Source organism: Leptonychotes weddellii, chromosome 8, assembly GCF_054177405.1.
Source record: "Leptonychotes weddellii isolate Sample4059 chromosome 8, ASM5417740v2, whole genome shotgun sequence".
Lineage (NCBI taxonomy): Eukaryota > Metazoa > Chordata > Mammalia > Carnivora > Phocidae > Leptonychotes > Leptonychotes weddellii.
The window spans coordinates 130,263,210-130,290,464 of NC_138376.1; the positions used below are offsets into that span (position 1 = coordinate 130,263,210).

Here is a 27,255-nt window from a genome sequence, read left to right on the forward strand (position 1 = left end):
GGCCGGCAGCTGTGTGAGCCCCGTCCTGACCTCCTGCAGCTGTACCCCATTTGCCCTGAGCCTCCTCTGTGCCTACTGGTGTCCTCGTGAGGTCCCTTCTGCTGTTAGGATGCCTCTCAAGCATGGCTTCCCAAGACACCCCAGTCACCCCACCTCACCCCGTAAACCAGAGCCACCCACCTCTCTCCTTGCCATGATTGTCTTTTCTGAAACTCCCTAATTAGCCCGGACCTGGTCACCGTCCCTCTTGGATGCAGGTGAGCTTACTGTGGGGTGCAGGTGCTTCTGCAAGTGTGGTCACGGTGCTCTCGAGTGGACGGGCCACTGGCCACCTGGGGAGACCCCTGGCAGACAGGACCCAGCCTCTGGTCTCAAGGGTCATGCTGGGAAGGCTTCGGATGCCAGAGAGCCAGCTTGAGATTGGGGAGTATGGAGGGTTGCACTTCAGGGAGAGGGAGACACGGCCACTCCCAACCAGAATCAGAACGTCTGTCTCCCAGGGAATGGCGACTTCCACCCTGGCTTCACGGCAGAGCAGGGTAACTGTGAGGCGTCCCAGCTCCTCGGTCCCCACTTCAGCCAGCCCAGTTGTCAGCTGGGCTAGATGTTGTGGTGCTGGACCCGGGACTGTGCAAGCCACACCTGCCCCACCGGCCGGGTCTGAGGGGCTCTGGGGGGAGCAGGCTGCAGCGGGAGGAAGGACCCTGTTTCCCCCAGGTGGCTCCAGGTCCCACCGTGTCCCCCCACAGTGAGGTTCCTCGTGCAGGGTCGCTGCCTCAGGGACACCAGCCCAGGAAGGCCCCCACCCTGCCCTCTCCCCAAGGACTGAGCTCGGCACCACGGCCGCCTCCCGGTCTCCCCATTTGAGCAGACCCAAGCTCGTCCCACGGCTTCTTCAGTGTTGTCTCATATCAAGGCTTGGAACTGAGCTGAAACAACAGTCACCAAAGGGTTTTAAGCAAGTAAGAAACATCCTCAGAGTTCAGTTTTCAAGAGGTCATCCAGTTGTTAGGTGGAGAAGGGAGGACCCGGGGAAGGAACCCCTGGGTCTACAGGGGAGGCAGGACCCCGGCCCAGTGGTGGGCACACTCGGGAGGTGAGGCACGGGGTGGTGGGCATGACGGTGAGGTCTGCAGGAGGCCTAAATTACAAGACACGGCGCCAAGGGAGGCCACCGTTTGAGACTTTTCCTTATAAAGAGTGATGCCACGTGGAGTCTGGCAAGGGCACATTTCACAAGAAGCCTCGGCTTTTCAGCAGGATGCTTGGATGGCTCAGGGTAAGCATTCACTCACCCTTAGAGATGATCTGTTAAAATCGAGCCGAGATGAAGAAGGAAGGGTGCAGAGATGAGCCCCTGCTCAGGGTCCTCTGCATGCACATGCTGTTCCACAGAAGGACACATGCTGTTCCACGGCAGGACGGAGCGTGTGTCCTGTCGCCAGATGAAGGAAAGCTCTGTTTCCCAGGGTGTTTGGCCCTTGGAAATGTTACACCAGACACACTTCGCCACGATTAAGGAGACGTAAAAACTCTGTAAGCTCCTGGAACAAGGATCCTTTTTCCATTCTGGATGGTCAGGAGCAGATATTTATGGGTTTTTGTAAGTTTACCTCTCCCAGAAAGTCTATTTGTGCTTTAGCGTCCCTCATACAGAAAGGCAGACGCTCCGTTTTTACCACTGAGGACAAGGAGGCGTGGACAAGACCAGATTACCAGCGGCCCATGACCTGTGGAGCGGGTTCAGAACCTCTCAGACCTGCGCTGCCTGCGAGCGGTCACCGCGTGTTCCGGCGGACAGCGGGCGGCCGCTGAGCGTGATAGACCGTTCCGCAGCTTGTTGACTGCTGACGGAGCTCATTCCATTTTATTGCTCTGGTTTTTACAGCTTTCTTGCTCAGCACACTGTGTTACATGACCCACAGCCGTGCGGGAGGGTTTACAGGCATTCCAGAAGCGAGGGCTGACGTCGGGGCATCTGCGTGCACGGTGCTGGTTGGACAGTGCCTGGCCTTCCCTGACCGGGGTGTCTCTGGGTTCCCCCAGCCTCTGAGGGTGGGTGTGAATATGGCAGAGACCCTTCAGACTCTGCATTCAAGCCAGACATCTCTGCCTTCAGAGGCAAAATCTATGGGATTTGGTAAACTTGTTGCTACCCCTTGATGCCTCCTTATTCCAACACGTGTCTGCATCAGACTGTCATTGGTGACATAGCATTGAGCGGAGCTGACTGCCAAAATATTTCACTCTTTGTGCCCAGATTCTGCCCGAGCAGGTGCCGGGGAAGCTTGAGACCACGTGTTTGGCTCAAGCCCACGTCCGTAAGCACACTGAGCACAGCAGCCTCTGGGAGCTCCTCCCGCTTCTCAGAGAAGCTTCCTGAGCACAGCCCCCGAAGGACAGGTGTGCATACCCCACGGGCCTGCCCTCCAGCCCGAGGCTCAGAGGGCCCAAGGGCAGCCAAGCCTAGGTGATACGTTCATGCTCTCTCTCCTTGCCTCCTCTTCCCCACCTGCTCATCTCTCAGGAATGTTTTGGGCTTCATAACCAGGAAAAAAAGCACTTGTATGTACAGAGTCTGCATTTCAACATCAGTGATTTCCATCATGCATCTAATGATCTGAATAAAAAACCAAGAGGTTTAGTCTTTCCTCGTGCTTTATGGAAAACACTGGCCCACATGCCATGGTGACAGCCTTTCAGAGCTTCTGCTGGAAGGGTATTCTATTCACGGCAGGCTGGGAAGGCCCGACTCTCCCCTGCACACCCCCCGGAACACACGGCACTTTATAGCCAAACCTGCTTTCTCACGGTAACTGGGGCAGTTCTCACTTCTGACCTCTGTCCACACACTAATACGTGAAATAGGTCCCTGTTCCTGATGAACTTCTATCTAGTGAAGGAGAGATTCACGACAGATCCTTTCAATGCAGTGTAGTAAACATCCCGTTGCATTTGAAATTACAGCACATGTTTTGCCTGTAGAAACCATAAGCCCATCTCGGTGGGCCCATGACTGATAGAACCATTGTACTGATAACCTTTGTGCTCCAGTCTGTCAGCAAAATGGTAGGTGGTATGGATGGACAGATCACATGCATCGCTTTTCCTGCCAATGAAATCTGGAATTATTGGTTTCTGATCACCACAGCAGTAAGAAAACATGGCACATGAACGCAAATACGTAGCAATGTGATGTTATTTTTGCACACCCACTGCTTTGGTACGATGTTCCAACTTCGTTCTGCAATCTTGCAACTCTGTCACTGTGTATAATTTAGCTATACAAGAAATCAGAGAGGAAATGAAGAAGATATTTTTCAAGTTTTCAAAATCCAAATATTGGCAGTCACATTAATTCTAGACAAAAAGATTTGTGCATAATAACCCAGCCCCCAGGAGAACTCTTCTCTGGGCTATGCCCCAGGTCCTTGGTCAACTTTGGAAACACACCTAGGGACCGAAGAACCTGTTGAGTTTTTTGGTTCTTACTTTCAACAGCTAGAAAATATAATCCCTTTCCATGTATAGTTCGGCAATTCTGCACACTCAGAAATGCCAGACTCATTTCCCTTTTGCCACTTACCCATGTGGGTAGAGACACTCTCCTGAGATGTGAAGACACCCTTTCCTACTTCCGCATGGCCACAGTCTGAAAGCTGGTGTGTGTGTAAATGTGTGCATTTGTGTGCTTTTGGAGTGGGTGAGGAAACAATTTATATCTGTAAATATTGCACCCACATCCAGAAAATATGTTAGCTTACAGATAGTTTATCAAGACGCCGTCCTCTATTCCAAAGCATATGTTTGAAAGAAAAACCAAATTTACTTAAGTCTCAAATGACTTGTAGAAACTTCTATATATGGCATTAAATCTATAGTTATTTGAAACGAAGCACAGCATGTTTGGAATCATAAGTAGAAAAAATTGTTTTGCTGCCTAAAATTTAGTTTGTTTTCAGGAAAATAATGATGAGGGGCACCTGGGTGGCTCAGTCGTTAAGCGTCTGCCTTTGGCTCAGGTCATGATCCCAGGGTCCTGGGATCGATTCCCGCATCGGGCTCCCTGCTCGGCGGGGAGCCTGCTTCTCCCTCTCCCACTCCCCCTGCTTGTGTTCCCTCTCTCGCTGTGTCTCTCCCTGTCAAATAAATAAATAAAATCTTTTTTTAAAAAAAAGGAAAATAATGATAAATACAGCTTAATGTGATAACATAAAGAGAACTGGCTCATATTTAGACAATGTTTTATATATATATATATATATATATGAAAAAACACATGGGTCCAAGGAGAAGTCTTGATCATGAAGAAATCAGGTTTTGTTTAATACTAGCTTTATTTTATGTTGTGTACTTATGTTTGTCTACTTCATTATCAAAAGGACTTTCATCATACACTTGCTGTTGTGGGACAAACATCGGGTGGGGGACACTGCAGCTGGACAGAAGCTCCTCGTGTCCTCTTCAGTTCATGGTCCCAGCTGTGAAGTGAAGGAAATCGTCCGGAAGCTTCTGTCATCCTGATGTGCCATCTCCACCTGCAGGTAGTGAGCAGCCGGGGTCTGGTCCCGGGTCTCCAGGAGCAGGATGGAAGGCCCCCGGGTCCGGGGGGTTACAGGTAGAGTGACAGGTGTTGGGACAATGGGATGGCATTCGGGGAGGGGCAAGCTCTCAACACGGAGCCAGTGCGTTGGCCTCTGGAGAAGCCTGATGGTTGCCCTGACTGGATGCGGGGCAGAGGGAGACCGGATCAGACACAGGCCTGCAGCCACGTCCAGGCTGAGGAGAGCACAGCGCCAGGTCTGTTTGGCAATCACACAACGTGACAGTGAAATACTCAGTGAACTGCAAAGTGCAACCACTTGTAAGGTGCAATCAGTGGACTGTTTCTTTTCTGTGTATCAGGTGCCAAATTTCTACCTAAGATCAAAATATGCATTTAATATCTATCCAGCACGGAGACTTTCCTGTGGTTGCCATGGACAAACACCGAGGCATGACCGGGTCCACTGTTCACAGCAGCAGGCTTGCAGGACACGCATCCGAGGCCAGCCACCCGAGGCCAACCACAGCATCATCCCACGGCTTTTCCCTGTAGTGCCGACTGTTGGGATCTACTCACATGAACAGGTCCGCTCCGCTAGGTTCTCTTCTCTCTGGTCCGAAGAGTGTAAGACCCACAAAGACCCAGGTTCCCAGGCCACTGCTGGATGGAGGAGTGAATGGATAACCATGTCCCTTTATGACTTGAGACCCAAAGGTTTTCCAAGACCGCGTGTGGTTGCTTCTCCTCTGCTGGACCTGCTTACCTTCCTAATTCTGTGTCCCCCAGGCTCACACACAGGCAGTAAGCCTTCCTCGGGGCAAGCTGGACGTGGAGCCCTGAGTCACCCCCCGTCCCGCTCCACAAGCCTGGAGCGCAGCCACATGCATTTCTGGGGAGTTGGGCAAGCCCTCGCCCCGGCCAGTCCCTCCGGCCCCGCGTCTGCACCAACGCTGACCACAGGCACGCACGTCTGCTGGCCCGGCCCCGACAGGTCGGCTCTCTCCCACATCAGCAGACCCAGAAGAGGCAAGTGTCTGGGTATGTGTGTGCAGAACTTTGTGTGCGGCCAGAATCAATCAGCCCCAGGAATCTGGGTTCTTCCTGCCTTGGGTCATCACAATTGCTCTTTTCTGGGAAACGTGGGATCTTGGTATTTGACGAAATTCATATTACTTATTTAAGGTAAATGTTGAAGCTTTCCATTTCATAATAAAGTAAAAGCTAGATGTATTCTCCTTAGCCATTAAGGGAGCCACAAATGACTTGCTGATTTTTTTTTTCTTTTTATTTTTTTTAAAGATTTTATTTATTTTTTAGAGAGCGAGCGAGAGGGAAACAGCATGAGAGGGGAGAGGGTTAGAGGGAGAAGCAGGCTCCCCGCTGAGCCGGGAGCCCGACGTGGGACTCGATCCCAGGACCCTGGGATCATGACCTGAGCCGAAGGCAGACGCTTAACCATCTGAGCCACCCAGGTGCCCTGATTTTTTTTTTAAAGAAATGTTTTTCAAGTCATGTTTTGGCAAGTAATGTAATAGCTATTTCTGGGTTTTGAGCTTTTCTTGACTAAGATTTCTTCAGTTTAAAAATAAGAAGATAGGGGTGCCTGGGTGGTTCAGTAGTTAAGCGTCTGCCTTCGGCTCAGGTCATGATCTCAGGATCCTGGGATCGAGCCCCACATCGGGCTCCCTGCTCAGTGGGGAGCCTGCTTCTCCCTCACCCACTCCCCCTGCTTATGTTCCCTCTCTCGCTGTGTCTCTCTCTGTCAAATAAATAAATAGAATCTTAAAAAAATAAAAATAAAAATAAGAAGATATATGAAACACCATGATGAGATTAATACCCCGTAATTTAGTGTTATTAAAATACATAAAACTTGTATTTTATTAAACTACCAGGGGAAACCAAACACGAAATCAACTCCAAACAGTGTCTGTAATAACTGAAGTGGGTCTCAAACAGGAAAACAAACAAACACACACACAGAGAAAGAACAGGACTTAAAACTTCCAAATCCTGGTGGAAGAAAGACAGGTGGGGGTCTCTGAACCACAGGAAGCCGCCGACTATGTGATTTCCAGTTGTGCTCCGAGGAACTCAGCAACAGGGAGGGAAAGCAATGTACTGAGACCCTGGGGGTCCCATGAGACGCTCGGAGAGTCTCTGTGCACCTGCAGGGTCCCCATTCTACCGATGAGACAACTGGGTTTCCGGCAAGCTCAGAAACGACAGGCCTGGAGTTCGTGTCCAAAGCTTATGCTTCCTGTTACAAAGCAGCGCCTGCTTCCACAAAAGGAAACTTGTGTTCACACACAGGTAAAATAATATCCCAAGAGTCCCAGGATCAAGACTAGGGATCCTGATTCCCTCACATTTTGCTTTAAGATCATACACGGCCTTTCGGTGCCTCCACTGAGGCCCCCATTTGCAGAAAGGATCACTCTGTCTTCCTGGACGAGCTCATTTGTTATTAAAACCAAGTGAGTAAATCAGGTATCAAATTTCTAGTTTTCCTTTTTATAATTGCATGGTATTTTAAGTTTAATTTTACCGCATCCAGAATATATTTTGGTAGCAATTTCCCTTTCATCACCTTGCCACTGAGCGTGACGAGCAACAGGAGGGTGGGGAGGGCGGCAGAAGAGCAGGCAGAGAACTCACAGACACCCCATGCCTCCTACAACCTCCAGCATCATCCTCTCACTTGGCCAGAGACCCGCCTGGAACCTGCTCTGCCTTCCGGCCCCCTCACTAGGTCGGGAAGACGCTGCACGAGGATGCCCTCTCCCACGGGGAGGTAGGACTGAGGGCCTGCGTCCATGCTTGGGAACAGCGTGTCTGCGAGCGGCTCGCGTGGCCCTCCTCCGCCTCAGCACGCTTGCTCCCGTGGGCCCAGGGTCTCCCTCGTCCTCACGCTCCATCTCCACAAACCTAACCCCGTGAGCGGACCCTTGGTCCCACCCTCTGAATCCGAGAGGTCCCCGCCCATTTTCTGCTCCTTCAGACCCGCAGGAGAGCTGCTACCAGCTCAGGGCCACTCGCATCCCCACCCCTGATGCCGGGGTGACTGGCCTCCTCCGCTCTGCCTCATCGCCTCGGGGATCCGTCCGCAGGGCTCAGGTGAGGCTGGACAGACGCTGCTGCAGGACAGACGGGACCTGCCGAGGGGACAGTGGCCACAGCAACGGGACTCCAGCCCCAGGCCCCGAGCCGAGTCCCACTCAGCTTTCAAAGGTCCTGAACTCTTTGCATTAGTCAGATCTGTTGAAACAAAACCTCATATCCTGATGCTACAAAGGCAGCCGTGCCCACACAGGGGTTCAGGTCGGGGTTCGGCATGAGATGGGGAAGAAGACAAAAACGGCGTGGTGCCCCTTTCTGCACCTGCAGCCTGCCCTCGTCCTCTGCTGTCAGCGCCCCACAACAAGAGACGGGGGCCCCTCCAGGAGCAGGAATCTCCCAGACACAGGCTCTGCCTCAGGAGTCCCAGCACACAGCGCAAAGTGCTGTTTTGAACTCAAAATGGTGACCTCTAAGCTGGGCCCGTGGGATGCCTGCCTTTGGGATGAACGCAGCAGAAGCCCAGCTTGGACCCGAGGGCACGCCGTCAGGGCTGAGCATGCCCTGGAGGCCGTGCCGCGGGCAGGCTCTGGGTGAAGGCCTGAGTGCGGTGGGGGGGGGACGGCTGCTCTGCCAGGATGTCAGTGCCCAGACGTGCCCTGTCCTGCCCGGGACGGACCTTCAGGGGCAGAGCTGTCTCCACCGCAGGAACACCTGCTCTGTGGGAGCTGCTGCCCCCGTGGCACCTCCGTCCCTCCCGCCTCGTGCAAGGAGACGGGCTCTGGCGCTGAGCCCCTTGCAGCCCCTTCTTCCTGCTCAGCCCACAGTGAGTGCAGCTCGGGCCGAGGGGCAGGGGGAGCCCCGGGGCTAGGGGAGGACAAACGCCAGATCCCTTTCTTTCACAGGGACCCTCTGGTTCCTCCAACAGCCTGGGGAGACCTGCGCTGGGTTGTGCACAGCGATTCACACTCTGGGTGTGTGTGTTAATCCTCTCCCTTCCCAGCTCCGGGTCCAGCTTCCCAGAACCACCTCCAAACTAAATGACCTAATCCCACACCCGTGGCCGTGCTCTGCTTTAAGGGAACTGAGCTAAGACAAAGCCCAATTACAAAGTTTCCTTGGTTATTAGAGAATCAACCCAAGGAAACTAATCTTTTGTTATCATAAAAGCTGTAACCACCAAACTCTGGTAAGCATCGCAGCATGACTGCTCGGTCCTCTGAGGATGGAGCCGTCTGGGCGTTCGCACGCTTCCTGGGAAGCCCGCTGGCTGGCCCTGCGGCCGGCCCTCCCTCCCCGCCACCCCTTTGTCTGGGGTCCATGGCTCACCATCCTTTTTCCAACAGCACAATCGTCTCTTAGCAAATCGACCTACTGAGGAACACATTGAAGCTTTTACAAACGCATTCCTCTGGAAGGTTACACCCAGGATATTTTTATTAGGTTTTGGGTGTTTCTGAGATGCTTCTGCGTCTCCTTTGGCGGTTGCTGCTTGGGGAGGTTGCCCTCTGTGCCGGGGCCTCACCCATCCCAGGCTCGCTGCTCCCAGCTTCGTCCTCCCACACACAGGGTGCCCCCGGCTTGCTCCCATTTCTCACACCTGCCCGGGTCTGGCAGTAACACTTAGAGTAACACTACTCTAAGATGCAGGGAGGAGCCTTGAGCCGGCTGAGTCCTCAATGTGCTCCACTTTCCTCTCCAGGCTTCCTCGGCCTCGTTTTGTTCCTGCCGAGACCTAACGGAAGTTCTTCTTGGAAAGAGGTTCCCTTATAGAAGGCTGCTGATGCAGCCCGTCCTTCCGCCCGCGAGTGGAGCCCAGCAGGTGCGCACCTGCCTCAAGTCACCTGTCACAGCCACGAGGGCTGGAGAGCTTTCATCCAGACCCCCCCACATGCTTTCAGTTCTTTTAGGAATTTTGTCCTAAGTATTTTTAATGGGAGCTTGTATTTTTTCTCATAAGACAGACAGTAATGTGAGGGTCAAGAAAAAGGTGAAGGCTCACTCCTTGCTACTGGCATCTTTGCTTCAGGACCCCTTCTGTGGATGCATCTCACCCACTCAGGATCTTCCAGGTCAGGCCCAAATCCCAAGCTCTCCATGCCGCTGATGGCCTTCCTGTGGGGTTAGGAGGAGCAGAAGGACCAGGTGAGCTCGCCCACCCAGGCCCCCATCCTTCCTGCAGAGCCTCTGCAGGGAGCATTTCCAAGTTCCCTGAGCCCAGCTCAGGCTCCCCACGCCAGCTCTGTCCTCAGGAGCTTTGTTAGCCCAGCTGCTCTTCCTCCAGAATCTCCCGTGGCTCCCAGAGCCCCTGTCCTCCACCTGCAATGTGCACGCTTCTCTCCTGCCCGCAGGCTCCCTCTCGTTCTCATCTTCTACCTTCTCCAAATCACCTCAAGTCCAGTTTCAGTCATTGCTACTGCTTTTAATATCCTTTAATTCTCGCAGTAACCCCGTAAGGAATGTGTTACCTCTGCTGTATAATAGATGGGGAAACAAGCTCAGGATAGTTGAGTCACTGTCCCAGAGACACACAGCCGGCCGGTTCATGGCTGAGCCCACAAGGGCTGCAGAACCACGTGCCTGCCCAACATGAGACACGACACTCAAAATGTCCAGATGTCTTCAAGGCTGAGTCTAGTAACTTCCATGCAAATAACAATGGTCATGGCTTTTCAGGGGCTGCCTACTGTCGGCGGGCGCCTCCGCTCAGAGCCTTACCTCCACAGGTTTCTGAAGGTTCAAACCACACGCTGAGGGTGTTGGGACGGGCCCCTCGATTCCTACATGGCCAGCCCGGCGTGCACAAGGCCTGAAGGACTTACCCAAGCCCCAGCTGAGTTCAGGGTCCACACAACTGCGTCACAGGCTCCCGGACCCACAGTCGTCTGCAACAATCACTTATTCGTTTAACCCAATAGTCCCCGTGACTGTTGAGTTCAGCCACACTCTTGTAGCTGTGTAGACAGGCTGGGGCTCCGGGTGAGGAAGACCCATCGCCCACAGGCTGGATGCACTCCCGGACTCGCTCCTGTGAGTGACGGAGCCCTGCTGACGACTCGGAAGGCCCCCGCCCGCAGGACCGCCAACCCCAAAGTTCAGTCAGGCAGTTAACACCCCCTTCTGCTCTGATGGAATCCATCAGAAGGCAGCAGCAACCCCAAATCCAGACTCTCAAAAAGATGGAGTTCCTCACAAGAAATCTCGGGCGCCCCACTCTCCATCCGGTGGCCGGGCCTCAGAGAAGCCACTCGCTGTCCCGAGCCTCTGTTTCCTCACGGGGAGGACGGAAACCAACAGGAAACACAAGATGCTTAGAAAACAGTGTGATGCGTGCACAGTGTCTGTCCCAGCCTTCACTCAGGAAACACGTGTGCACACGCACCCACATGCGTGCTCTCCCACGGCGTCTGAACAAACTCCCCAGTGTAGGAGTTTTCGACCCTTCAAGATCAAGGAGGTCTTTGAGAAACAAGGAAAGACTGGTGGTCAGAGAAGCGCCCAGGTGCACGTGCTCCTCATTCTTCGTGGCGGCTTCGAGGGGTCCAGGGTCTCTGTCTGAGCGAGACCCGTGGCTCGCGTCACACGGCCGGCTTCTGCGGAAGAGACAGGGCTGCATGGGGTGGAGGCCAGGCCGCGGAGGCTCAGCAGGTGAGGTCACAGCAGCTTCTCCAAATACCGCGTCTGCCGAGCGGTCTCTCCTGAAGCAGAGTTAAACCTCCGTGACCGCCTCACTCTCTGGATCCACCCCCCCGACACCCCAGCTTGCCTGCACCCACAGGGACGAGCAGGGGTCACCCCGAGTCACTCTGAGCCCGACACACCTCACCTCACTTTCTCTCAGGGAAGCTCGGGGTGGATACGACTGTTCCATCTCCCGGCAGGAAGAGCGAGGCTCCGAGGATGTAAGTCAAGGTCTGAAGTCAGGTCACAGACACCAACTCCAGGGTCTGTTCTCACCTCTCAGCCTGTTTTCTTTCCTCCCAGGTCAGGATCCCACCAAGTTTAAAGGGAAAGAGGAGGCCTGGCAGGAATAAGGGCCAGAGAGAAAAAGCAGAACCACAAGAGAAGGGTGGAGGGTTGGGGGCGTCCTCACGGCCCCGTGCTGACCTGTCCCTGTTCACCAGAAACCTGTATGTTCACAAAGCAAACGTCCTGAAATCAGTTGGAGCGGCTCGTTCACAGAGCAGGTACCACAGACCTGTGTTCCTCACGGTCCTTTTTCTCATCAAGGTGAAGTTCATGGAAACATAAAATTAGCTATTTTAACGGGTGCAACCTGGTGGGGTTTCATGCATTCATGACGTGGTAAAACCATCCTTTCTGTCTAGTTCCAAATCATGTGATCACCCCAAAAGAAACTTCTGTGCCCACTGAGCAATCATCCTGCGGCCCCCGGAGACCACCTGTCTGCTCTGTCTCTTCTTAGCTGCTCTGGAGACTTCAGATAAATGGAATCATACAATATGTAACCTGTAGCTGGCTTCTTTCTGCGTTTCCTCCTATTATGGCTGAATGATACTCCACTATGCGGATAAGCCTCATTTTGTCTACCTATTCATCTGCTGCAGGAAGTTTAAACCGTTTCTACCTTCTCACGTTGTGGATAATGTGTTAAGAACATTCGGGGACAGGTTTTTTTTTTATTTTATTATGTTATGTTAGTCACCATACAAATACATCATTAGTTTTGATGTAGTGTTCCACGATTCATTGTTTTCGTATAATACCCAGTGCTCCACGCAGAACGTGCCCTCTTTAATACCCATCACCAGGCTAACCCATCCCCCACCCCCCTCTAATAACCCTCAGTTTGTTTCTCAGAGTTCATAGCCTCTCATGGTTCATTTCCCCCTTCAATTTCTCCCCTTTCTTCTTTCCCTTCCTTCCCCTAATGTCCTCCATGCTATTCCTAATGTTCCACAAATAAGTGAAACCATATGATAATTGACTCTCTCTGCTTGACTTATTTCACTTAGCATCATCTCCTCCATTCCCATCCATGTCGATGTAAAAGTTGGGTATTCATCCTTTCTGATGGCTGAGTAATATTCCATTGTATATATGGGCCACATCTTCTTTATCCATTCCTCTGTTGAAGGGCATCTCGGCTCTTTCCACATTTGGCTATTGCAGACATTGCTGCTATGAACATCAACATCATCCCGTCAAAATTCCAATGACTTTTTTCAAAGTGCTGGAACAAACAATCCTAAAATTTGTATGGAATCAGAAAAGACCCCGAATCGCCAAGGAGATGTTGAAAAAGAAAAACAAAGCTGGGGCATCACGTTGCCTGATTTCAAGCTGTATTACAAAGCTGTGATCATCAAGACAGCATGGTACTGGCACAGAAACAGACATACAGACCAATGGAACAACAGAATAGAGAACCCAGATATGGACCCTCAACTCTATGGTCAAATAATCTTTGACAAAGCAGGAAAAAACATGCAATGGAAAAAGGACAGTCTCTTCAATAAATGGTGCTGGGAAAACAAGTATTTTTTTAAAGATTTTATGTATTTCTTTGAGAGAGAGAGAGACAAAGCATGAGCAGGGGGGAGGCTCATTGGGAGAGGGAGAAGCAGGCTCCCTGCCGAGCAGGGGTCCCCTGGGGATAAGTATTTGTCTGAGTTTCTGTTTCTAGGTCGTTGGGGTATGTGTCTAGGAGTGGACTTGTGGGGTACATGGTAACTCTGTGTTTAACTTTTTAAAGAACCGCCATACTGTTTTCCACAGCAACTGATCTTTTAATTAAACAATAAATATCACAGAAGTGCCTGGATGGCTCAGTCGTTAAGCGACTGCCTTTGGCTCAGGTCATGATCCCGGGGTCCTGGGATCGAGTCCCCCATTGGGCTCCCTGCTCAGTGGGGAGTCTGCTTCTCCCTCTGCCGCCCGCCCCCCCGCTCATGCTCTGTCTCTCTCTCTCTCAAATGAATAAAAATTTAAGGTGTACTCCCACTTTTTTAATCTCTGAAAAATATACCACTAGAAAACAAAGCTCCTGGGAATCTAAAACAAAAGAAATTATCTAAGAAGTCCTTTAAATGAGATATCGTGGCATTCTAACAATGGATTTCAGGATGGCAGGTATCGTATCCTTTAACAAATGACATGCCACAGCCCAAACTCGGTCAGCTGTCTAGGTGCCAGGATAGGCCGCTGGAGCATGCTTCCTTGTTCCCTTGTGCGGGAGTCTCCCCAAACACAGAAAGAAACTCCAGAATCTGATGGAATCCTCCTGATGTGAATCTCCTGCCTCCTCCTTCCAGAGTAGCTAAAACTCTCTTCCTGAATGCAGTGATTCTTATCTGCAGGGTAGCAACTTCTGAGGAGATCATCCGTGACGGAGAGGCTGTGTCTTCATGAGGTGGTGTGAAGTGTCTGCATAATATTAAGTACAACCTTAAATACATGGCTTTAAATATTCCGCATTAAACATATAGTAACACATTTAATGTATGTCTTGTTTAGCCATGTAATTTGTTCCTGAAGCCATATTAAAAAGAAAAATAATTCCATTTTTAAGTGGGAAAGATTACATGCATTCTGTCCCAACCCAGAATAACTAAGCAATTTTCACAAATAGAAAAATAAATCCACGGAACAACAAAACTAATTTATATAAATAATAAACAACAATCTGAAGGTAAATAAATACCATAGAAAATAAAGTGTAACCAAGCTTTATCATGTGAACAATTTTTCTTTTTACTCAATTTTTTTTTTCAAAACCCTTTGGATGCTCACAGTTAACTTGCAGGCAGACTGTCCTTTTAACATAAAGTTACAGCAGAGAGAAAACTCGCCGGGGCAGAGGGAAGGCTGAGTCCCAGTGTATCCCGGGGGCCGTGGGGACAGGCGGGCAGACACGGCTGGGGCTGGGGGGAGCCGTCCTCCTCCTCACTCCTCCTGGGCAGCTGGTCCCAACACTGACTGTCCCGCGTCCACCCACACGCGGGCACTTGACCTAACTGCTCCAGGCGCCGAGGTGTATGCCCAGGGTGTCTGCTGGACTGGGGTGTCAAAATGTCACTTCTCACAATGCATGTGGTGTGTTTGGGGTGAAACAGCCGTTCTATGGAGAAAGCAACGTCTGAAAAGTGGTAAGAGTTTTCAGGTGGTCTTGTGTCAGGAGACGTGAGTGGAAGCTGGGCCGTGAGGCCGGCCTGCAGCGACCAGGGCCCTGAGCGCCCAGGGCCGGGCCGCCCACGTAGCGCAAGGACAGTGAGGGTCAGCTGGGGGCTGGGGGCTGACGCTTGGCAGCTCAGGGCCCAGACTTCTCGGCAGGAGTGCCCACCGGCTTCCCCTCGCTGTGCTGACACTGGCTGACCCCAGCCCGGACCTCACTGCCTCCCCGCCCCCCGCGTCCCTACGCTGGGAAGAGGCTCGGCCAGGCTCGGCCTTCCCCGGAAGTCCAGGTTCTTCCCTCCCTGACTGGGATTCCAGGCTGTGGCCCAGTCTAATCGGTTGGAGGGTGTTTCCCCGTCCTTCCCAGAACCTGCTCGGCAGATACTGGGTTTCTGCTTCACGGTCGGCCACTGGGCCAGGGCCGCGGTGGTGTGGGTTTCTCTGCAAGCCCCGGTCCCATTCTGCTGCCAGGGCCAAAACTCGACTTTGTGGAACTCAGACTAACTGAGCAAAACCTGCCTGAGATGTCAAAACCCACAGGAATCCTGGGGAGGGACCCCCGCTAAACCTACGGTGGGAGCAGCCGGTGATGGTTCAGGGCCGGGACTCTGTCCCAGAACCGACTCCCCCTGGTGATTATGGAGCCCATTCCGGATCCCTGGGAATCAGGATGTCGACTACCTCATCAACCGGCGGCCCACGGCAGGGGATGGGCTCGCGGTGTGCCCAGCTCTTAGTGCTCACTGCGCCTGGGTAACGTGTCCCGTTCCAGCAATGCCTCATTCCTGTCAGTCACAGACACAGTCAGTCCTGGAGGGGCCGGCCCCAGGGACCATGGGCAGGGAGCCCCCAGCCCGTCACAGACTTCTACCATAAATCACAAAAAAATTAACGTGTGGAGAAACATCTCAGCCTCATGCCTGCCTCCTAAGCATCAGTACAAAACGTGTCGCTTTTATTTCTCGAGTAAAATGTGCATTAAGCTCCCTCCAACATCACCTACAACCAAAATCACTTCCCTTGTTGATTTCTTTCTAAATTGTTCAAAGGCTTCCTGTTTGGTGTACAGAGACCCGGTCTCTCCCTCCACACTTATGTCGCCATTTCACCCCCCAGATCAAAGCAGGGCTTCGTCCCGTCCCGTCTCCCCAGACGGCCTGTCCTGCACCTTCTTGCTCCAACGTGCATGTTGCCCCGTCTTTCCCCCGCTGTTTGACTCAACCATAATGCTCGGAAACCCCACACCTCCTGCTACGGGGGCGGCGTGTGTGTGTGCGGATTTGATGTGCACTCCTCTGTCTCTGTTTGGATCGGGGACAGCTCAGAGAAAATCAGCTGCATCGGTGGGGGGTCTGCCGTGTGGTAACGTGCCCCTGAATCACCTCAGTCACGCTAGCCAAATCCCACTGTGCGCCTCTTCTCCCGTGCTTGCTGGAGGAGCCGCAGGAGGAAGGGGCGCCTGATGACCACGTCGTGCTCGGCTCTGGCGGCCGACGGAACCCGTGAGGTCGGCCCTAAACGGAGCTGTTTTCTCCACGAGGACCCCAAACCTACACCTTCACCTCAGAAAGGCAGCGGGACGACCTGCAACCAAACGAGCTTAATGCTCCCCTGTTGGGGTTTGTCTCCCTTCCCCCCAAGAGAAACTCTGCTACTTCTTTTTAAAAAAGGGAGAGAGATTCATTTATAGAAAACCTTTGTACAATTTATTTCCTGTTATTAATCCTTAAAGTATAAAAATGAGGCTCTAGCTAAATGCAGGGTTTCAGTGGTGAAATGTTGACCATGTGAACAAATAAATAAATATTTACAGTCTTTGGCAGAACAAATGAAGTTTCATCAATCTGGAAGAGAAGTTTTTTCAAAAAAACATAAATAATTTACCAAAAAAACTATGGTACATTCTAAATATTCACATCATCATCCCACAGAACTGTGCTGCTTGGCTAAGGGACGCCAACACAGAAACCTCCGCAGTCTCCCCAACCGTTACATTTAGTCCGGTCTCCCACACCCTGCTGTCCTGGGGACGCGGTTCTACAGAAAAGTGCAGCAAAACAAAAAATCACCCTCGAAGGAAGCAACAAACATAACTTTATCGAATGAAATGTGCAAGTTAAGACAAAAGTTATGGATCCTCTGTACTTTACATAGACATGAGATCGCCATCGACAGAAAGGGGAGAAAGATTTGCCCGCCTCCGACAAGACAAACTTCTCTTCTTAAACCCCTTACGCGGAGTGAGATTAATATTTCCTGTAGGAAGATCATGCAATTTAAGGCAGGAAACAAACACACACAAACTTGTGTCTATTGTTGTCTGACTGATTAATGGGTGTGTCTGGCAAGGCTTATGCTGATTTTCCTTCAGCATTCCAAGTCTTAAATCCTACGTACAGCAGACAGGCAATGGGAAAGAAGACTGACTTACAGCTGCGGACAACAGTATCCGTTAAGGTTCCATTACGAACTCTTCACTCTCACTGACCTATTCCCCTCCATTTTCAGCATGCTTTATCATGACAACATATTGCTGTAAAGCTTGTATCTTGACAGGAAGGTATTTTGTTGTAACTGTATCTTTATATTATCATATATGCATTATATGTTTATTCCGAGTAATTGTGCGACATGTGTAACTTGACATTTTTAAAATAAGTTACTGGTGAATGAAGCTGCATCTAGTCATTTAATAAATATTAGCAAAACAGTTTTAACTGGAGCCTTGGTGGAAAGTGCTGCCAGATTAGGTAAAAGCCACTTTGGCATCGTTTCAAAGCCTAGAATAAGCAGCAGATGTTAGGCGCGTTTGCGGGTGTGTCCGTCCGCTGGTCCGCTCTCCGGTAGCAGAGATCGGCAAGGCAGCTCGAGCAGGAAGCCGGCGATGAGAAGGCAAAATCAGGGGACAGCGGCGGCGTTCCCTCCAGCCTGTAGGGTGGGAGTGGTCAGCCGCCCTACAGGAGGCTTTGCTGGGCCCACATCGGGACCCACGCTAGCGCCGCTTTGCAGGCGGGCCCCTCTCAGTCACAGCTGCACCTCTGCCAAGTACGCGGGCTTCCGCGGGGGGCAGGGGCGTGGGGGGAGGGGCTTCCGTTTGTTCTCGTCATTATTGCTAATGTGCCGATTAGAGGGCTGGGTCCCCACGCGTGTGACCGGTCTCCTGCCCTCTCTGCCCCCACGGCACTTCGTACTCCAGCGGCCCCGTCTCTGGGGTCGACCGAACGGGACCACCGGCTACCGCAGAGCAGCTCTAACCCAGGAACGGAAATGGCTTCAAGCACTGAAAGTCGCGGAGCAATATTTTTCCTGCTTAATTTATGATAATGGCTTGCGCACAATATTCCCTTCAACTCCATATACACATAAATACAATAAGTAATTACATTTTATGTAAACGTCATTCTTTTTAAACAAACAAGAAAAAAACGATGTAATGCCATGCTCAATTGTCACTGCACAGAAAGTCTCGCGCGTCATCAAGCTGCCTTCTTGTAGTGGGCTGGATGTCCACTGACACTGATCCTCTGAAGGCGCTTGGGCTCGGGGTCGATGATGGTGAACGACCCTCAATGTCAAGATCAAGGACAGGAGCTGCTGCTAAAGACAGAGAAGCTGGAAGCACCAGCACATGGTGGGGTCTAGGTAACAGCATCTACAGTACATGTCTGGAAGTACAGCAAGTCTTGCTTAGACATCTACAAAAAGAAAAAACAATGAGCGGAATTAGGACGGCTGGACCGTGGGTTTTGTTTTCTTTTATTTTGTTCTACCTGTAACCTAAAACGTCATCTTAAGTTTTTAAAAATCCACAATATGGACGGATGTATGAATGGTTGGATGCATGCATGGAAAGAAGGAAGGGAACGTGTCATGTCTTGAAAGACAACCCAACCGACGGAAAAAAAAAACACATCACCAGAAGCAACGTTCTCATGTTCCCTTTCTCGCTTTATGTGTAATTTTCAGTGTGTGATTGTTGAGAGGTACCTCGGAGCCTCACTGACCTCATGAGTAGGAGGGGATATTTTCATGCACTTATGAAGGTATGGGGTCAGACCAGATGGGAGCAGCCTTCCAGGTCTGCAATATTGTGATTCAAATACATTCCTCGAGAGATAACTGCAGAGATCCCCCTTCCTGCTTGCTTCTTTCCTCCCTCCCCTCCCTCCTCCTTCTTCCTTCCTTCCTTCCTCCCTTCCATCCTCCATTCCTTCCTCCCTTCCATCCTCCATTCCTTCCTTCCTTCTTCCCTTCCTTCCTCCATTCCTTCCTTCCTTCCTTCCTCCCTTCCTTCCTCCATTCCTTCCTTCCATCCTTCCTTCCTTCCTCCCTTCCTCCCCTCCTTCTTTCCCTTTTTTTAGCAAAGGTAACAATCTAAAATGCCATTAAAGGTCCAGAAGGTATACAAAATGTACACAGCTAAAGGATAGAGCACAATGTGAATAGGCAGAGCCTGTGAATAATTGGAAAGTGTTTGTTCTACCAAAGGAATTCACATTCAATTTAAAACAAACAGATAATGAAACAAACAAACAAACAAAAAAGCTGACCAAACAAAACAGTTGCTTATTGCCCTAATGTGCTGTGTTTATAAAAGGAAAGTTAAAATGCATGTCCCTTCCCCATTCTCTGTGCCGCCCACACAATGGTGTTCTCACCCACCTCTGCATTCATATTTGAGGTCAGAGAAATAGACCATTTCTTGAGAGAAGACAAACAGACCCAGCCGCCCGCCAGCGTAGGTTTGGTCGTAGACTGGTCCTGAGTCCGCCATGACCTGCTTTCCTTCATGCACTAAGACTCTGAAAACAGGGCGCAGGAGAAAGAAAGAGGGCGTGAATGCCGGGGGGTGGGAGGTCAGCTCTCTCTTCATGTAGCCAGCCAGCAGCAACAGGTCACGGGTCCACGACCCCCCACTCGCCGTAACTGGCCCCTCAGCCACAGTCGGAGAGCTCTCAGTCCCGAGCTCCGAGAGCCAGACAGCCGCCCGGCGGAGGGAGGATCATTTCCAAGCCCCTCTGCCTGGGCACCAGGTCCCCACCACCCGGGCCACCCTCCCCGTGGCCTGCACATGGCGTCGAAGCCACGCACTCACCTGCACCGGCCCACTAGGCTGGGACTGCATGGTGACAAGGACGGGCTCAACCCTAGTGCCCAAAGCAGGACTGCATGAGCTAAGCCCCCGCCCCCCCGACAGGAGGGCGGCACGTGGGCGAGGAAAGTCCACGCCCAGACAGCGCGTCTGTGCTTTCCCTGCCCTGGTCCGCTCGTTCACGCTGCAGACACACAGTCCTGGCCTCCGTGAAGAATCCAACCCAGCCCTGCCCTTTCTAGCCAAGCTTAACTTTGAAAAAAAAAAAAAATTTTTTTTAAATCATTCACATTTGTTTTCATCAAAATCAATTACAAAAGCTGCCATGCCAAAAGAGCAAAATACTGTTAGCTTGATATCTGTGAAAGTTTTATTTGAAGATGTGTTTTAAATTCAGCCATTCACATACCAGAAATAACTATGAATCTGTTCTCTGAATGAAGAACATGTTAATTTTGCAAAGATGCAGTTAGTTTGCACTTTCTGGGGACGTCTGTGTGGCTCAGTTGGTTAAGCATCTGCCTTCGGCTCAGGTCATGGTCCCAGGGTCCTGGGATCGAGTCCCACATCGGGCTCCCTGCTCCACGGGAAGCCTGCTTCTCCCTCTCCCACTCCCCCTGCTGTGTTCCCTCTCTCACTGTCTCTCTCTAACAGATAAATAAATAAAATCTTTTAAAAAATAATGTATACTTTCTGTCCCTTGCCCAGAACATTCATTAGGAGGAAAGATGCTCATCATCCTCCGAGTTACATGAATAAGACAAGTTTGATTTTCTCCTCTTCCGTAGATTTTTTTAATAAGTGATGTGCAGTAGAAGATGCAGGATAGAAAGCGTGAAGTGGAAGAGACCGGAGGACAGCATATGAGTTAGAGTTCCCACTGGCTGATATGTCTTTAATGTTCAGACTTGCCTCCCAATGGAAAGACACTCCTGCAGCGGGAAGTCACTTGGGGGAAGGAGCCGGCGCTGAGCCACTCTCACCTTATGTAGCCCGTCTTGGGTCTGTGGGTCAGATGCCACCTATAAGCAGTGTAGTCTTTCCAGCCGATGTTTTTGGGGTCGTGCCATAATGTACGCACCTGCGGAAACACATCAGTCTTGAGTCCAGTTGGCGCCTGAGTGCTGACCACGCCTCGCAGCGCCGAATGGGAAACAAAGACGTTACTTTGCAATCCATCCCTGCAGCTCTGGCAGCCCTGAGCCTGACGGATGGGTTTCAAGGCCTAAATCTCTCGTGTGGCTCGAATCCACTGACAGGGGGCAGTGTGGTCCCGAGCTAAGAGCCATGGATTCAGAGTCTCCATCCTCTGCCTCCCCAACACGGGGCCTTCAGCAAAACACCTAACCTTAAAACCCAGTTCTCCCTATCTCTAGAGATGTGCTTAACTTACGAGAGAATCATCAATTGCGTTTATAAAAGCACCAGGCCTGGCATCTTTAGTCAGGTAGATTCTCCGTAAAAGAGGGTTAAAACCAGCGTAACTTGAGTTAAAACTGATGACAACACGGAGGGGGCATCTTTGGTTGGAGCGTAGCCTGCTCTCTTGAGAAGCCATGGTGGCTGCAGGACCAAGTCCAAGGGCCCGGCGCCCGGCTGCCTGGGCGTCCTCACCTGACCCTCGGTGTTCCCAGTATGCCACAGGGCGTTCCTCAGGTGCTCGCCGGTCCCCGTGGTGGAGTTCACCACCTTGAGGGACACGCCAGAGTAGCCGTAGGCCCGGGTGGGCTGGTCCTCCCAGTAGGTCTGCGTGACCTGCTTCCACATCACCACGTAGAAGCGGCTGCTGGACTGGTAGCCGAACACGAAGCCGGCGTAGTCATCGTCGCGGTCGGTGTTCACGTAAAACGTGCCGCTGAAGTCGACAGACCCAAATTCATCAAAACCTGGGTGCCAGAGAAACATTCAGTGGTAGGATTCAGTCGGAAACGGCCTTCAGGGAAAGGCCGGGATTAGCCCGGGGTCAGTGGGTGCCGATATTACGGTTCACCTCGGGGTCTGAGACCCAGACGTGACTGACAAGTGTGGGATTTGATATGTTCAGACCCCACATACAGTGTTAGCTGAGCTTTACTGTATCATGGAACATTTCATGGACCAAATCCATAAAATAAATGGCGTACCGGACATGCAATTCCATATGGATGACTCCCCAGTCCCTCGTCGAGACCGTTTAGGCAGATGTGGAGGGACAGGGACTCCCGAGAGACCCCCCTAATCCGCCCCACGAGCCTCCCGCGTGCTCCCTGGGCACCTTGTCCCCAGGAACCGAGGACGGCGCGGGTCTCCAAGGCTCACCAACAGCGATGCCAGGGTCCGAGTTGGCCGTCTGCACCAGCTCCTTGCCTTGATGGCGAATGACCCAGTTGGGGTCGATCTGAGTGGTGCCCTTGGGATCCAGGTGGACCATCTGGAAGTTCCTGAAGTCAGTTTCGCTGATGGCACTGTTTTCGGGACACACGTCATCGATGTCTGGGATGCGGTCATTGTCAAAGTCGTCCTTGCAAGCGTCCCCACGCCCGTCCCCTGCCGCCAGGACAAGCAGGAGAACGAGGAAACAGTAGATGGTTTGGCATCTGCCTTTCTGGAGCGTCCTCACCGCTCGCTGGGATGCCCCGAGGGTCCTCGCTCGACACTGGGCCGTGGGGCCTGGGGGCTGTCAGCTAGAATGCCAAGCTGAACTTGCAGCTTTGCTTTCTGATAGTTTTCGGAACTTCTATCACGACCTTTCTTCATCACCCTGCCCCAGATGTTCGGATTTAAAGCAGAGTTCTTACTCTATAAATGACTTTCCCTGAGGAGGTTCTTTTTTCTGGAAGCTTCTATCAACTTGTCAGTGAGGTGGTAGAAGGGGTGGGGGTGCGCGGCAGGCCCAGACCGCCGGCTGCATGCGGGGGACTGCGGCCCCCACAGCGGCCCGTGTGCAGTAAGCATGACCACCCCCAGGCCGATGGAGGCTTCCTACACTAGCTCGTTTGGGAGCCGACTGCTTCAGAAGGAGAAAAAGGTACCAAGTTCAGCTAATTTCCTGTCACATTCTGGGAACCAGTAACATGCGTCCACCAAGGGGGACGCAGGCGCACACGCCCGCATGCATGAGGACACAGGAAAGCCCTGCGCGCTCTGGGCGAGCCGGCCCCTCCCCCCCACACGTCCCACAGGGCAGCCTGAGCAGAGCACCATGGGTCCAGACAGGCTTCCTGTGTCCCGCTGAAGACATCCGCGTGGCTCGGGGGGGACCCTGGAGTCACCCTCTGATCCCGAGTGCCCGTGCGCATGTGAGTCACATCGGCTCAGACGCCCACACCCTGTCTCCGCCCCTGGAGGCCGAGCAGGGCCACACGCACCTGCCGCCAGTTTCTCACGCTCCCCCAGAAGCCCCGAGCACGGCCTGCTCCTCATTATCTACTGGAGACCCTCCCTGGGGCCCCAATCCTGTGGCGGCCCCCTGGGTGGGGTCAGCTGCCTGGAAAACCAGTCCCTTTTCCTGACAGTTCACACCCACCATTTTTTGCTTGCTTTGCCCTCAAAAGACTAAGTCCCAACCCTCACTGTCATGACGCCGGGTCCCCACCTCATCCCGTCTGTAATGGGCGCCTCTCTGCAGAGACGGCCAGTAGCTGTGGCCCCTGCCCCCCAGACTTGGGCCATGGGCTCCCCGCGTGGCACCTACCATCCGAGTCCTCCTGGCCCGGGTTGGACACCAGCCGGCAGTTGTCCCTGTCATCGGGGACCCCATCATTGTCATCGTCCGAGTCACAGGCGTCGCCCTGGCCGTCGTGGTCGTGGTCGGCCTGGTTGGCGTTGGATATGTAGGGGCAGTTGTCCTGGTTGTTCTGGTGGCCATCCTCATCGATGTCCTCGTTGTTGTCACACTGGTCTCCCACGAGGTCATTGTCCACGTCGGTCTGGGGGACAGAGCAGGACCCATGCTGAGTGCTCACCCAGGGCGCGGGCCTGGGCCACCTCGTGCATGTGAGCGGCTGAGCCCCGGGGAGGGCTGTCGGCGTCAAGGGGCGGCTTCGGGACGCTCCACCCTCCACGACTGCTCTCCACAGGCTCACGTCACGAAAAGAAGACCAGAAAGAATGAACGCCACAGAACCAAGTGCCTTTCTGACATCGTCTGCGACGGGATATCCCAGGCACGACCGCGATGCGTTTCGTTCGGTGTCTTCCGAAGGCAAACCTGGAGAAGCCCATTCCCATGTCTGCTTCAGGGAAACGGGAAGATAAGTGGAAGGAGGCACAGTCCCTTCAGGAAGGGCGGCGAAGGCACCCACGCATTTGGCCCTCGGCCACCGAGATACGAGAGTGAAGCGCTGAGTTCAGAATGCTTTCAATTAAAATTACTGAAAAGCCTCTGCTGTCACTCATTGGCAGAGCTAACGGATAAGCCACGAAGACACATCTATCTACGGCTGATAAGGTCCCCGGGCCCCCTTCTGCCCGTGGACACAGCCAATCGGGCACGTGGTCGGTTACCTGGTCGGGGTTGTGCACCAGGGGGCAGTTGTCACAGTGATCGCCCACACCGTCCCCGTCCGTGTCTCTCTGGTCAGTGTTGTAGACGTAGGGACAGTTGTCCCGCTCATTGAAGACATCTATGGGTATTCCAGGGAAAAACGGAAAAGGCACAGGGCTTTTCCTACTGCACTAAGCAACTTCCAGCCAAACTTTTATTTCACACAAAAGGACCTAAGATTATGGTGAAGTGTAAATATTATCGGATTCGTGGAAGAACATATGTCAGACTCCCCATTAAAGTTCAAATCCCCTGAGCTTAAACTAGAGCCCCCTTCCAGGGCACCAGCCTCTCGGGCGGAACGTGACCTGGGGGACCCTGTGGGCAGCTTTGCCACGGCCGACTCATGAGTTGTTAGAAGTAAGGGCATGGGGGGAATATCCTCGGACAGGGAGGCAGGCGCTGCCGTCAGACATGTCTCAGAGGCGCGATCTGGTGAGGAGATGGGACTGCACTCTTGGGGCTCTGACAGGGGTAAACGCGAAGGACACAGGGCGCGGGACTAGGGCCCTGGGTCACGAGAAGGAAGATGCCACGTCTGCAGCTCTATGAAGGAGGTCCTGAGGCGGGAGACCCCCCACGGGCCCCAGGAAGGACGGGTCGGGTGAGGTTGGGCTCCCGCGGGAACAGCTAAGCACCGTTTAATCTCGCGCCCACCGCACGTGCGGCCAGCTCACACCACGCCCACGGGAGGACGATGCCACGCCCGGTCGCGAACCCGCGTCTACGGCCAGGAGCAGGACTGACCGTCCCCGTCGATGTCCACGGAGCACGCGTCCCCCTCGCCATTGTTGTCCGTGTCGATCTGCGCAGGGTTGTGCACATACGGGCAGTTGTCACAGCGGTCCCCGACCTCATCCTTGTCGTAGTCGAATTGGCGGGGGTTGAAGAGAAGCTGACAGTTGTCCTACGGAAACGCAAGGGAAGGAGTCGGGACGCGCGTGGGAGCTGCGCTGGGCTGCAAGTCGCGCCGTCCAGACGGAGCCCGTCAGCCAGCCCAGCGCATCTGCCTCCCTGTGACAAGGACGGCATGCCGTGTGCTTCGTGGTGAGAGCAGGTACGTCGCAGCGCAAGTGCGCTGGCACGTGAGGACCCGGCCGGGGGCGCGGGGGTCGGGTGGGGGCGGGGCCGTGATCAGGAACCGGTGGCCTGTCCCGCTGGGCTGCACGGGATGTCACGCACGTCCAGCAACACCTTCCTCAGAGAGCGCTAGCGAGTACGCGTTGCGTTAAAGGCAAGCGCATGCTGCCTGGTGGGCCAGCCGCGCTCCTCCCCAGCCCCCACAGGAGCGGGCCGGCCCTGTGAGCAGAGCAAGACGCGGGGCTACTGCAGACGTCCCAGCAGAGTGCCCACAGCCCGACGCACCGCTGGTCACCGCGTGTCGCCCACAGCCCGCGCCCTGCCATGCGGCGTCGCATGGGGGGAATGTTGGCCACAGACGTGTATGGGGCCCGGGCGGGGCTGTCCCCCCCGGCCGCCCGCCCCGGAGGCCAGAGTGGCCCCGTGGGCCCCACCTTCTCATCGTCCACACCATCATTGTCATCATCTTCGTCACAGGCGTCCCCGGTGCCGTCCTTGTCGAAGTCTTCCTGCCCAGAATTAGGCAGCAGTGGGCAGTTGTCCTGCGAGCACAGGATGCACACGAGTTACAGAACGCTCAGGGGCGCCACTGGTGCCATCCAGGTCGGGAGCCGTCCTCAGCAGGGACGCCGTCCTGCTGCCCCTGCCTCCAGACAGGGAAGCTTGCGTCCTTCGCCCAGGACCCCCGGGAAGCTGCCCCACGAGAGCAGGAACCCGAGGAGCGGGAGGGTCCGCCGCTCGGGAAGCCTGGAGCAGGGCCGAGCCCGCGGGCCCCTTCCTCCCTGCGACCCGGCTCACAGAGCCGCACTCACACGCCCTCCCCAGCCCACAGGCGCCAGGAGTCGAGTGTGGACACCCGCCCAGAAACTGAGGCTAGAGTCCAAATCATCTCCCCGGTGAGCTCTTCACAGATGTGCATAACTGACCTAATTAGAAAAGTCATTTTGTTTGACTCCAACAATGCTCTAATTCAAACCTGAGCTGCATTTCAGGTCTGTTCCCCTGTGCACCACAGAAGTCCCCGGGTGGCCTCCAAACAGACCAGACCCACCCGGGCCACGCCTGGAGCCAGCAAAGGGCTCCCCGGTGCCATCACACCCAGACCCCCCCAGTCCCACAAATGTGACGAAACACAAGTGCTCTCCAACAAGTTACCACCTCAAGAAAGGGAGCCATGTGGAGCTGAGGATGCAGCTGGAACCACCCAGAGCTCCCAGTTGTTTAGACCCATAAGTTATGTCCAAACGGCCACAACCGCCCCAAATGGGAATGCCTGGATGGGTGGGGGGCAGGAGGCACCTGCAGGATGAACACCTGCAGGATCAGGCCCCGGGGGTCAGCATCTGCTGGGTCAGCACCTGCGAGGTCAGCCCCTGGGGGTCAGCACCTGCGGGGTCAGCCCCTGGGGGTCAGCATCTGTAGGGTCAGCACCTGGGGGTCAGCCCCTGCGGGGTCAGCACCTGTAGGGTCAGCACCTGCGGGGTCAGCCCCCGGGGGTCAGCACCTGGGGCTCAGCACCTGCAGGTCAGCCCCTGCGGGGTCAGCACTTGGGGGTCAGCACCTGCGGGGTCAGCCCCCGGGGGTCAGCACCTGGGGCTCAGCACCTGCGGGTCAGCCCCTGCGGGGTCAGCACTTGGGGGTCAGCACCTGCGGGGCCAGCCCCCGGGGGTCAGCACCTGGGGGTCAGCATCTGTAGGGTCAGCACCTGCGGGTCAGGCCCTGCGGGGTCAGCACCTGTAGGGTCAGCACCTGCGGGGTCAGCACTTGGGGGTCAGCACCTGCGGGGTCAGCCCCCGGGGGTCAGCACCTGGGGCTCAGCACC

At 53.7% G+C, this 27,255-nt stretch overlaps 1 protein-coding gene across 1 annotated transcript in view; it reads right to left on the reverse strand.

The window, feature by feature from the left end:
* Nucleotides 1-16,420: 16,420 nt before the first annotated feature.
* Nucleotides 16,421-27,255, reverse strand: part of THBS2 (thrombospondin 2) — a 26,566-nt gene continuing 15,731 nt past the window's right edge. Inside the window, exons 14-22 of the mRNA XM_081829329.1 lie at nt 25,868-25,975; nt 25,101-25,260; nt 24,314-24,432; nt 23,503-23,737; nt 22,128-22,355; nt 21,444-21,715; nt 20,813-20,910; nt 19,400-19,539; nt 16,421-18,432 (exon numbers count right to left, since the gene is read on the reverse strand). Coding sequence (XP_081685455.1) covers nt 18,425-18,432; nt 19,400-19,539; nt 20,813-20,910; nt 21,444-21,715; nt 22,128-22,355; nt 23,503-23,737; nt 24,314-24,432; nt 25,101-25,260; nt 25,868-25,975 — 1,368 coding nt within the window. The 3' untranslated portion in view covers nt 16,421-18,424. The remainder of the gene's footprint in view (nt 18,433-19,399; nt 19,540-20,812; nt 20,911-21,443; nt 21,716-22,127; nt 22,356-23,502; nt 23,738-24,313; nt 24,433-25,100; nt 25,261-25,867; nt 25,976-27,255) is intronic.